Raw genomic sequence first — 13,502 nt, forward strand, 5'->3', positions numbered from 1 at the left:
ATTTAGAAATGTGTAAATCTATTGTTAAAGAACTCATAGTACCATATTATACGAGCATTGCTCAGATGGTCAGATGACATTGTATCAACTCAATTATATTGTATTTTTATTTTGTAATGTTAGGTGGTAGTAATTATGCTGAAACCAATAAAAAAATATATATATATATATTATAACGTTATATGGATTTAACCAGTCCCTGGTAAGATGTTCTCGATGGCTTAGTGTGCACACAAAATACATTTTTTGATGCTAATTGATGGAAAATTAAATGCTCTTTGTTTTAGTCCTTTGAATCTCAAATTTATATTTTCTGTAATATTCACATTTACAATGAAATCTTACAATCTTATTAAAATTAAAAAAACTGAATTCGCTCTCCTGAACAATTTCATTTCAATATTGTGACAGGTGGACTTATAACAAGTGTGCACTAAGCCATCATTATGTTATCTAATAACAGCTATATATCCTCTTCGTGACCGATATTTTCTTGACACTGTGCAGCGTTATGATAATAATAATATGCAAAGCCACTGCAGTGAGATTTTGTTTTTTGTTTATGCTTTTTAGGACGCATCATCCACATCCTACGATCGACGACGCATAATAATAATATAAAGTAATTGCCGTCCGTCACAGCCGATGATCACGATACACTAGATAGGTAGAAGAGTGTAGACAGTCGCAATAGCATTAAAAAAAAATCATCCAAAGTAGAATGTTCAAACACTGGTACCGTGTACTCGATCCAGTTGCCGTCCGTAAACCGTATTGAACATATACTCTCTTCTAGTTTGGTTTTTTTTTCCCGGTGGTTTTCAAATGTGAACATTTTGCGATAACCGTCCGTCCAAAAAGGATAACTGGCCCGATCAGTGCGACCAACATTTTTACCCACGACCGCGGGCTTAACCATGGAACCGTCGAGTTATTTCCGGCATCCGATTGCCCTGTTAATAATTGTTGTCGCCTACTCCGTTCCACGTTCGGTGCAGTTGGATTACTCGAAAATTCAGGTTAAACCGCACGACTCTTTACATAATCACAGGACAGAAACCACCAGAGGGTAAACCACCTTTGGAAACCAATGTACAAATCTTTGGAAATCTTTAAAAATGTCTGGAAACTCTGGAAATATCTGGAAAACTCTGAAATCTGAAATCTGAAATCTGAATGTTTGGAAATCTGAAATCTGGTGTACAAATTAACCAACAGTGGTTTACCCTCTGGAAACTGCATTAAAAAACGACCAAAAGTATAAGTCTATTCATTAAGGATATGACACTCATATGTTCTTGAAACAATTTCAGTTTTGTAGTTTTTCTTCTTTACTTATTTTGAAAATATTTTTATTTATGTAATTATACAATGTTATAAAATTACTTAATATTTACCTTTTTTTAGTATTATCTAGAACTCAATCGAATTTTAAACTATATGCTGAAAATGTTAACTGTTCAATAAACAGCTTAAAACAATAATATGCCTAAGTAAATATTATGAGAAAATATACTTTTGACCACATTTAATGTGGTGTCTGCTCAATGGGTCATGCGATAGATATAGGTATATAATTTACAAAAGAAAACACTTGAACCTATGAACTGATAATATTATTATGGGTCAAGTTAAATTGTTGGGTTATTAATCAGGTTTTCCATAGTTGTTTTTGAATATCACCTTGGGTTAATGCAAAAATCAATAGTTGAATATTATTGCCAATTTAGTTTAACTTATCAACGACAAGTTGAAGGTTGAGATTTACAAAACAAAAAACTGTCACTGCAGTAAACAAAACAAAAAAAATTAAATGTTTTTAAGTATCACACCATCTTAATCACAATTTCTTTAATAATAATATTTTTTTTATAATAATTATCGTCACCGTTACGTTTATAGTTTATTTACTTTAGCACATTTTTCATAATAAATAAAATTAGTTTTATTTTATTCTTTGCAAATAAAAAAAATAATGATATTTTTTATAGATAAAACAATTGGATTGTCAATTAATTAAACTAAAATGTAAACTCTTAAGATAAACCGTCAATAATTCTAAGTTTCAATCAAAAAGTAACTATTAACTAAACAATTAAGGTTTGATAGTTAAATTAAACTAATTAAAGCGGTAATACCTGACCTAAATTTAACCCAATCAAATCTGAGTCCTATGGTTTGTGGTCACGAAATCGGTATCGATATTTTTGTGTTCTAACTTTTAGCCGTCACATAAGGGTAGATAAACCTTTCACCTCTAGACGTGTCTGTATGACTTTTTAGATAGGTGTGCAGTTAATAGGTGTTGGTCCGACTATTTCATCATCTAGTTGTCCTATTAGTGATATTATTAGCATTTATTTTCTAATCAAAAGAGAGTAAAAATAACATAATATGGAAAATATGATTAATTTTCTTATCGAATATAAAATTAAAATAACAAATATTTTTACTTAATAGTCTTGCACATTTTTTAAATAATTTTATTTTATTACAGTTAAAGTAATGCTTTAGTAAGTAGTATTTTAGCTTGAAATCCAAAAACATTGGTGCAAAAAAATAAATATTTAATAATGCATTCTGTTTATAAAAGCCAAGATTTATATTATTTTTGTTTTATAAACGTCAAACAAATCACGACTTAACGTCATACCTATTATTTTGTTTTATATTTAAATAGAATATGTATTTAGACTTAAAATAATATAATCCGTGGTAATGGTATAGGATGAAAATTAATTTAGCTTTATTAAGGGCATAACTATAATTAAATCCAGAAAAAGTAAAGTAGTACACGAGTAGGTCTATTGACACTTTATAAAAATTATTACTTGCATTTAAAGTTGAACATACACTAACTTCACAGACAAAAAAGTATAGAATTGATATAAAAAAAAATTTTTGTCCATAAGCAGTTTAAAATATGTTTACTATACTTTATAAGATGTATTTAAACAAAATAATTTTTTTGCGTTTTAACTGTTTATTCACCCAAAATGGAAACCTATTCTAAATTAAAATCTAGTTCGTTATTCAAAACCGACATTTTATTTTCAAATACAATTAGAAAACCCATTGTAGAATGACATAAAAAAACCCAAACGGATTCCATCCCTGTTTATTGCTAGTGTTTAACCTTATCCGATGTTTTCGTTTAGGGTTACAATACAAACTTAGGTGAAGCGGTACAGTTCTTACGAGAATGGGAAAACGAGGCTATAACAATATGCAACAGAGTTGCGACCGCTCAATGGACGTACGCCACTAATATTACTGAATACAATAAAAAACATATGGTAAGTCAATTAATAGGTGTTGACAGAAGGTGGTCTACCGTGTCTGTATTTTTGCTCAAGACTAGCACATGGACCCAAATCTTGAAATGTTTTCATATTGTATTCTAAAGCGTTCTAATTTAACAGCTGAAAGCTATTAATTATCAATGTTATACAAAGATGACTTTGAAATAAAAACCTCTCCCTGACTTTGGATCATGATCATGTCTTTTGGTGGCGTTGCACAAATCGTCACAAACAATCTGACGCAAATTGGTCATAGACTCCTAGCCAAAAGACATGTTCATATCAAAACGGCTGTAATAATTTTTATTGATCTTTCAAGACAGACGAACAAAAGCTACAATCGAAATTCAACAGGGTATCTTGGCGAAAAGCATCAGATTTCATGTGGACTCGGATATCGGATCCTGTTGTGCAAAGGCAATTGAAGATATTGGCACTTAAAGGCCCGTCAAATATGCCGGATAGCAAACTTAACGAGGTACCCAACAAAATTCGCAATAAATTGGTTCATTTTTAAGTATAAATGTTCAAACAACCCCTTCTAGTTAACTCTTTGAGTTTAAAACACTAATGCCAAACGAGCGTCAAGTACTATTTAAATTTTCCGTATATAATTGTTAGTTTTGTGATTTCAATTGAGACAATTTATTTAATGAAAAAAACCTTCCGCCATAAGTCACGCTGATTTACACTTGAATTTCTATAACAATTGCAGATACATACACTCCTCAATGAAATGAAGGACATCTATGCCAAAACGAAAATTTGTCCGTTCAGTAAACGATTGACGTCCTATTGTGAACTCAGTCTCGAGCCAGGTACGACCAGATAATATGAGTAATAACACATTAACGCACACACACGTTTGTTTTAATTTGACTTTAAAAATTGCGGAGCAGATCTGGTAAGAATCATGGCTAATTCCAGAGACTACGAAGAACTATTGTACACGTGGAGGACTTGGAGGGACAGCATTGGACAAGAAATTCGTCCCAAGTACACGAAATATGTAGAGCTAATCAACCGTGCTGCAATGGATATCGGTGAATTGAAATACTAACTTAAAAAATATAGCCACTGTGTTAAACTTTAAGATCAATGAACGATTCAATGACGTTGTTCATTAAAGTTTGGTTTAAACTGGTCGGTTCTGGCTTTAGCGTGAAAAGGAAAACGAAAGCACTTGAAAGTAAGAATGTGTGAAGTGACCAAGTTGTATACGAGGTAATTTCGGAGTAGCTTCAAAAGCGAAAAAAATGCAGAAATGAATGCGATGAGCGAAGTGAATAGATTAGCTAGAATTGTGAAATATGTATTTCTAATGGTTGTCTCTGCTACTCTGAGGAGTCGTTATTCGTTCGGCTAGCAAGATATAGTGGCTAGGGATTCCTTCTTTGTAATATGTGAGCAGCATGCAAGCTCCTTTTTTTTTCAAAGTTCGTCTGTGAATGAGAACTGATTGCGTTTTACTAATACAGGATTCGAGGACGCGGGAGAACAGCAAATAGCCATGTACGAGAACGCAAACTTCAAAGGAGAGCTGGAAAATATATGGTCATCGTTGGAGCCCATTTATAAACAACTGCATTCGTTCGTCCGGAGAAAGTTGGTTTCTCATTACGGAGTTCGAAGGGTTAAACCAGACGGTCCTATTCCAGCTCATCTTCTAGGTATGTCATTGGTCACCCTTAACATAGTTAAACCATCTGCAAATTTGGTTGCAGCGTGGAAAATATTGCACGATTTACTTTTCAAGAACTATATAAGTTTTATTAGGGGATAGATTTACTATTACTGCAGGCAAATCAGAGTAGGCAGTACAAAAAGGCTAATTACCGTTATGTTCTCTTATCTCTGGCGACACAAAGGAGAACATTTTTTATTATGATCGGCTTCTAGTTACACTGATTTGCTCAAAAATCTTACCGATTTCGTGTTTTCATTGACTGTCTCTTGTGTTTATTCTGTGCTGATGAACTATAATTGAAATTTGTTTTTTTTTAAGGGAACATGTGGGCACAGAACTGGAAAAACATCATCGACCTTGTCATTCCGTATCCCGGCAAACGACGGATTGATGTAACAGCCGAAATGCTTCGTCAAGGATACACACCGTTGAAGTAAGATGTCCATACTTGAATTTTTCGTTATTATCTAGAATTACCTTTGTAGTCAAGTACAGTGTTGAGATGTTAGCTCTGTGACTTATTCTGTTGTCTTTCTCTTTGTTCAATTTGTTTTCGCTGTAATATAGGGAAAGTGGGTAGTTCAGACCCTTCGAAAATTATTCGACTTCCCATTAAGTTCCCACTAAGGTCCCCGATTAGTTCTCCAATCTTTATTTTGTGAAGCTAGTCGGAGTTGAGACGGGTCTATAGCACAAACGTGTCAAGAAGATGGATGCACAATATTATAGTTTGGTTCAGTTATAGCTTATACTTGATAGATTTGATCTTAACGTCTTATTTAATTCCTATAAGATATCTTTGGTCGAATTTCAAAGCATTTGTATAGTACGAATCGTCGATGGAAAGTGAATGCATCTCAATTAATACATACAATAATTTTGTTATTTAACCTCTCTACCTGTTGTATACGAATAGGATGTTTCAAATAACTGAAGAATTTTTTACATCACTCGGCCTGAAGGCAATGCCCGTGGAGTTTTGGCACAACTCGGTTTTCGAAAAACCGTCCAATCGGCCAATTTCGTGTAAAGCGTCTGCGTGGGATTTTTGCGACAAACATGATTACAGGTAAAACTATTAGCACTGTTAAATATATATATATATGCACAGTGCACGCACAACAGTCTAAACAGAGTGCCTGGATAAATTCTAAAGAAGACGAAACGTGCAATATAAACAATCATACCTTCACACAGTATAAAAAAATATGGCTAATACAATATGGTAAAATATGAATCATTTTGTTTAAAAAATCGAGTAAAACGTTTTTTGAGTAAATTACATCAAAAGATACTAAATTTGTTGTAATAGTGTTTTCACTTTTTTTTCCCAAAATATTTACAGTCAACTATAATATACTGCGTGTACTGTCATAGTGTTTTACAGTTTGTCCATAATACTCAAAAGATTTTCTCTGAGAACATTACTAGTCGCCCACTCTGTGATTTAACGTCCAAACTTTGAACGATTAGTGTTCAAATACTCCACGAGAGACCGCTATACTTATGGATTTATACTTAAGGCCACCGTGTGGTATTTGTTTTCTATGTATTTTTTGGTATACTAATCCATTTGTCAATTATATTATAATTTATAATATAACCTATAAACTACGATCAAGGGTTGTGGCGCTTTAAGCAAGAAATTTAATTTTCTTGACTGTCAAACAAAATAAAATTTATAATTATGAGCATCTATATGGTATAGGTAAGTACTCCGACTAAGTAGGTTTTAAATAAATAAATGACGGCATGATGCGGTTAATAATTATTCAGGGTGGATTATGAATATGCTATTAGGTATAAGTTAAGCACTGTTGAATTTCTGCGCTATAATTTATAATATAGGTGCATTTTAAATTATTACAATCATTAGTGTTGTATAATTGCGCATAACCTTAATCTGTTGGGAAAACAACCTTTTTTGCATTTGCGCCTTGTCGTCTTTTAACAAATGACACCATTTAGTATAAACAAAACAAAATAATTAACTTTATTAAAATAATGAAAAGCTAAGTATTGCTGCTGTATAAATAGCAAAACATAAATCAGCCAAGTCGTGTCAAGTTTTCGTCTTAGTTGGCTAGTAAAATTGACTTAATAAAAAAGCTTTTAACAAAAAAACAAATATTATAATTTATAATTTGTTGTACGAATAATTATACTTTTCACTCATAGTTTTTATACAATTAGTAAATTGGTATTATCATTGAGTATATTATTATAGTATATTATTCAATGGTATTATGTTTTATAACTTGATTTGGGTACTTCTAAATCTTAAGTTAAACGTATACATAATAATTGTGCAACTCGATTTACTTAGTATAAAACAAATTTAAAGAGTTATCCATCTTTCAAATAATAAACATCATATTACAATCAAAATCTGCTAGACTCAAATTTGAATGTTTTCACTTTGATTACTTTAAAAGAAATTAACATGTATGTATATATATATATTATATAATGTTACAAACAATAAGTCTCATGACAAAATAAAATTCCTTATCTTCTCTCTTCAAACATAATATCAGTAAAAAAGTACATAAAAGGTCGTATTCCTTCTACAGCACTTAATTCAAGGAATGGTTTGCATAAAACAATTTACAATAATAATAATTATAATCAAAAGTGCAAGTTAATTATTCTTATACTTTACACTAATATATTTTTAATAAAAATTTGTTATTATATATTGAGGCATGTTTGTTGTTTAAAAAGTTAATTCAACTTGATTTATAATACAGAAATTACTGAAGTCATAAATTAAAAAAAAATCAAGTACATTAATTAAATAAAAAGATTGATTTTTGTAAATACTAAGAATCAATACTGCGTTTTTGAAAAAAAACCAATTGTCTTGTAGAATTAAATTTTACTACTAGAGAGAAACAACTTTTATTCAAAGTGAGCCGCCCACCGTGTGGGTTGCCAAAAGATAGAGCATACTATTCAATATGTACAAATACATAAGACAATTTCTTATTTTACAATCCTTTTATAGTACAAATATTGAGTAATTTTTTTAATCGGTCCTATTGCCAAACATATGATAACTATATTATAAACGTGTTCAGGATAAAGCAATGCACCGAAGTGACGATGGACGACCTGTTCTCGACCCATCACGAAATGGCACACATTCAATATTACCTTCATTATGCGGATCAACCGTTTCTGTTCAAAGACGGTGCAAACGCGGGTAAGGAAAAAACAATTAATTTTTGCGTCGTTAAAACGTGTTAGAATGGAAAACAATTACTCCCTGTGTCCCAGTGTACATAAATAGGCTCGACCGAAGTGTAATAATAGAATTTTTAATTTTGTTCAGGATTCCATGAAGCGCTCAGCGACGCCATTATCCTTTCGGTGTCGACACCGCGACATTTGCATAGGATCGGACTGTTAAACAACATTACAGACGACTACGGTAGTGTACATAATAATATTATACTGAAGTAGAATAGTGTTGTCTTGTGCACTCCAAACAAGACACGAGACACCCTTCTATACTTTACCATTGCGTCACGTCGAAACGTTATCCTCTTAACGGTCCCTTGTGTGTTTTCACAGAGGCTCAAATCGATTTTCTAATGGAAATGGCGTTGGATAAAATAGCGTACTTGCCTTTTGCTTATTCAGTCGACTTGGTAAGATGAACAAAATAGAATATGCACGTTTCCTTCTAGAATATGTTGACAAAGTCAAATATGTGTTCCACATAAAAAAAAAAAAAAAACAAACTAAAAAACATTTTACATACCTAACACGCGTTTTGAAAACAACAAACGCAGTTAAAAAAGTTACACAAAGTTAAAAGTGTAAACTTATTGTCGAACAAATTTAGACAAAATAATAAATTATAAAGGTTTTGTCAGCTGACCAGATAATAAAATTCAGCTTAAGTTTTTATGAGAAAAGAAACGTTTTTTTTTTATCTAAACAATAATTTATTCTATTTTTCAATTAAACTTGTTTCTATCTTATTCAGATATTATATTTTAATTAATTACGCTACATTGTTTTATAGTAAACTGTTACTATTTTGTAAAACTAATAACAATATTAACCGTTTGAGTCACACATTAATTTTGTTTTATTTTTTCAAATTATTTTGATGGTGGTTTCAATAAGATTCTACAATTCACAATCGCAAAAAAAATATTTAAAAGGTAGTTTCAATATAATACCACTATGACTCAAAGGGTTAAGTAACTATTATTAGTTACTGTAAGTTACAGTTATTAGTAAATGGCCTACTAATACTTCAAGTTTTAAGCATAGCATGACATGGAAAATTCAAACGCGAAAAAACTTGCAAATCGAATTACAGGCAATGTAAAGGGTGTACTTTTTTCACGCCTAGAATTATTTTTTAAAATATATTTTAATTGGAAAACATTTAATTTTAACGTAGCGAAATTTCAATAGTTTTTAACTAATTGGTTTGTGAGTAATATTTTTTTTTTTACACAGCTAGTTGTAGTTTGGAATTCAGTTACTATTTGTAATTGGCTATTATTAATTACGATAAATACATTATACTTAATTAAAACAATTAAATTATATAGTATATTTTTCCATTAAGCAATTAAAAACTTTTTATAAATATTTTTCTAAACGAAGCGATTGTTGTGTATAGCAGTTTAAGTCCTTTGGTCTAAATGCTTTAATTTAATACTTACCTTTTTTAAACATTTTTTTTTTATATTTACAAAAACCATCTGTATACAATTAAATTTACAATGAGTTTTTTTTTCCTTTCAATTATGTACATAGTTTGAATGTCGTGACAGGAAGCTACCCACTTGTTACACCTTATAATGCTTACCTAAAATATTATCTTTGGTATGATTAACAGAATAGGTTAAGCACGAGCCTAGATGAACTAATAAAACAAATTTCTCATTAAAAAAATAAAAATAAAAATATTCGTTATTATAGTTGTATCTATTATAATTCTGGTTATTTTAGAGACACAACAAAATGTATTCTTTAGGTAAAGCAATTATAAACTTAGTTGGTCTAACAAATAGTTAAGTTATTTCAACTATAATAATAAATTATTATATTGTGTTCCTGTTATAACTATATATTATTTTTTTTCTATGAGCTAAAAACTGAATTTCACATAGTTTTGCTAAAATAAGGGATGGGGGGGGATGCTTAACACTTTTCCCTTTTTTTTTTTGGTATAAAACTCAAATCATTTTGAGTGTGCTCGGCTAAAGGCCTAAGTCCAAGATGAATGGGTATTAAACATATTTCATTTTACCCACAACAAAAAATATTTTTTTTTTTACATCAAGTAATATATAAATAAAGTCATTCAATTTTCGTATTTATTTACAAATGGGGTTACCATTATTTAAATATTAACATAGTTTATGCAATTTGTGGACACGACCTTCTACCTGAGCACTACAGACTTTTGCTGCCTTAACTCCTCTCCTCCCCCTCACAAAAATTGTGCCTGTGGAAATACCGAAATAACTGAAAGAACCATTGCTGAATTTACTGCCGTTCTAGTGGCGATGGGGAGTGTTTTCCAAGGGCCAAGGCAGTATGAACGCTAGATGGTGGGATTTGAAATTGCTGTACCAAGGAATCGTTCCGCCAGTGGTTAGGGACGAAAAGAATTTCGACCCGAGTTCCAAGTACCACGTGATAGCCGATGCTCCTTACATCAAGTGTGTTATTATTATTACTAAAATATTTTAAACGTGAATTACCGGAAGGGTTTCAGCGTTTTAATAACATTCCTGTCACGACGATGACCTGACCACGGTGTAAGACTGTTTGATTAAATAGGTACTTCATCAGCATCGTGCTCCAATTCCAAATGCACAGCGCCTTATGCACGGCGGCCGGACACGTGGGACCTATGCACAAATGTGATATATATCGTTCAAAAGAAGCCGGTCGTCTACTCAGGTAACTATTGTAAACATTTTATAGCAATACAGTAAGTAAGTAATAACGCATGTGCGCTTAAAAATTTTGAAAAAAGTTAAAAATAGTAAATTTCGAGCACACGTTATAAAAGTTTAAAATGATATAAGCGTAAGGAAATAAAGAAGTTATGCTGAGTATTTTCTTTTTATAATTTGCAAAATAGCCATAAAATCTCTTTTCCAAGAATACTTCTTAGTGCTGACACTTTTTTAATTTATAAACGATTTTATAAAAAAATGTATATCTAACCTTTACCTTTAAAATCATATTACATTGACAGATTTTGTTTGTTTTTAATTTAACTATTTATCCAGGATTGTTTTATAAGAAAATAATCATTGAGTAAACATGAATTTAATATTTATTAACCATTCGCGCTCTGTTTGTTTAATATTAAATGTGGCAACTATATAATTGGGTGTTGTATTTCAAACAATATTTTCTGCACTTCAGTTGTGCTCGCAGTTTCAATTATTTTCAAATGTAATATTAATAATATGTATGAAGGTCGAACACATTGTTGAGCAATTCGAATGGTTTAATTAATTTTTTCAGCACACACACACACACAGAGTTATTGAAATTTAACGGTACAGTGATTTTTTTCAATGTAATAAATATGAACGCTAAAAGTAAACAGTTATATTAGGTTTCATTTAACGCAAGACACGCAATTCCTTGGAAAATAACTTTGTAGTTATAATATTATACAATGTCCACATAGTTTTCTCTTTTAGTATTTTAAAACTTAAACGGGCACTTATATATGTGATTAACTTTTAGAATGAAGAATAATTTTTCGACTGGTTGATAAACGGTTTTAAATAACGATTACTTTTAAAGTTATTGAAGTTTAAAGCTTAGAACGATGGAACAAGGGCACTTTAGCTCTCTTCCTAAATTTCAAACTCTAATTTCTACCTTTAAATGTTCAGCAAATTATAGTTAATTTAAAAATTAAAGCTAGTAATACGTTGTAATTTGAAAATCTTGAGTTCATAAGGGGCGATGGGTCATATTGTTGAAAGCATATCAAATTCGGGCCAATTACAATAACAGCTATAAAAGTATGAAAAATAGTAATATTGCAAGTAGTCTAATATCTTTTAAGATATTGACTGAGTCACCGTTGACCAATCGCCCTGTACAATAGCACATATAACTAAATGGGAAAACCGATAACGATTTCAGTAAATATTTTTGAGTAATTTTTTTGTTCTATATATTACAGTGAAGTGATGGCGTCGGGTTATTCAAAACCTTGGCCTCAAGTGATAAAAATGCTCACCGGTGGACGGACGAGTGCTTTGGACGTACAACCATTCATAGAATACTTTAAGCCTCTCACACAATGGCTGATCAACGAAAACAAAGCCGACAGGGTCGGTTGGTCCAGATCCAACGAAGATATCGGTATAAACACCCTAAGCTTATTTGTTCATGGCTTTTGGTCTGCAAGGGTCGGTCTCGGTATTTTAAAATTATTTTCTTGGTGCCAGACATCATGTATTGAAAATATTGGGGAAGGGGGCTGTTCCCTGACATCCACTGTTTTAACTCTTAACAACTTCTTAATTAACAACCCACCACCAATGGTGTCAAATCAATCGGAATTGGAGTTGTTAGTTATAATTTTTGGGTAACCAAACTCGTATGTTTATTATTGTTCAAGTTGTGTTGTGTAACACTTGGACGATTATCGTATAGGTTTAAAATAATGCACAACTTTGCCAAAAAAACCGACATTATCCCTTATGGACCTGATACTGCTTTTACCGTTAGACAAATTAGTATAATTATTTTCTCTTAAACTTTTTTTTTTCCAGCTCTTTTTGAATCGTTATCGAAATCCAGTAGCCAGCGGTCAATCGACAGACACTTGATGGTATTGGTGACGTTGAGTTGGTTCAAAAACATGTACTACTAAGGAATATTAAAAAAAACAATAGCTGTTAATAATAATATTATTGTTTTGTATACCATTTGTTTGTTAAGTTCAACCGAACCGATGAATAATACATATTTTTATCTCATAAAATCGTAACACTAGGGTCTAGACGTAAAATCCCATTATAGGTTTATTTTTATAATGTATTTATGATAAGAGTAAAATACAAAAAAAAAATAAATGTTAATATTATGTTTTAGCTTCGATAGCTGAGTAGGTATTATTTTTGCTAAAAGATGTTTATTTTTTCGTGAAGTCACGATAACTTGTTTTCCTGTGGACCACTTTGGTGGGTCAGAAGTAAAATAAGTCAGCGCCTTCATCCTCAAAACCGAGAGATACCAGTTAAGGGATCACACGTCATTTTAAAGTTTTTGTTACATTTCTTTAAAAGACATATATTTTGACAATGAAGTGCTGTTACCAGATGGCTGGAAATGGTCTTACTATGTTTAGTCATGACCTAAATAATAAATTTCCAAATGAAAATAACAAATTTTTTTTCACCCTTTTTTAAAAAAACAAGTTTGTCCAAAATCACCAGCAAACCCGTGTGACTTTTGACAGACATGTTTTTCATAAGCGTGGCTTAGGTTTACAGCTATTA

General features: G+C 31.3%; 1 protein-coding gene across 1 annotated transcript; it reads left to right on the forward strand.

Moving 5' to 3' along the window:
* The first annotated feature begins 765 nt into the window (after positions 1-765).
* On the forward strand, positions 766-13,036 carry LOC126836730 (angiotensin-converting enzyme-like). The gene is made up of 15 exons (XM_050570345.1): positions 766-1,019; positions 3,159-3,296; positions 3,622-3,780; positions 4,018-4,120; positions 4,202-4,345; positions 4,781-4,972; positions 5,308-5,422; positions 5,906-6,058; positions 8,070-8,194; positions 8,324-8,422; positions 8,566-8,642; positions 10,522-10,682; positions 10,804-10,926; positions 12,179-12,360; positions 12,774-13,036. Exons 1-15 carry the CDS (start codon positions 918-920, stop codon positions 12,872-12,874), a joined length of 1,974 nt encoding a protein of 657 aa, XP_050426302.1. The 5' UTR covers positions 766-917; the 3' UTR covers positions 12,875-13,036.
* Positions 13,037-13,502: the final 466 nt, after the last annotated feature.

This window comes from Adelges cooleyi, unplaced genomic scaffold (genome assembly GCF_023614345.1).
Source record: "Adelges cooleyi isolate 19-005CV unplaced genomic scaffold, UGA_ACOO_1.1 ACOO_flye_CR_arks_rails_tigmint_CR_PRNA_247, whole genome shotgun sequence".
Taxonomy (NCBI): Eukaryota; Metazoa; Arthropoda; class Insecta; order Hemiptera; family Adelgidae; genus Adelges; species Adelges cooleyi.

What these genes read in the sequence shown, in the direction of transcription:
- LOC126836730 (XM_050570345.1), top strand. Translation starts at nt 918, where the DNA reads ATGGAACCGTCGAGTTATTTCCGGCATCCGATTGCCCTGTTAATAATT. An exon ending in CAACATTACAGACGACTACG is followed by an intron (nt 8,423 to 8,565) that starts GTAGTGTACATA and finishes GTGTTTTCACAG; the next exon opens with AGGCTCAAATCGATTTTCTA. An exon ending in TTGCTTATTCAGTCGACTTG is followed by an intron (nt 8,643 to 10,521) that starts GTAAGATGAACA and finishes CTGCCGTTCTAG; the next exon opens with TGGCGATGGGGAGTGTTTTC.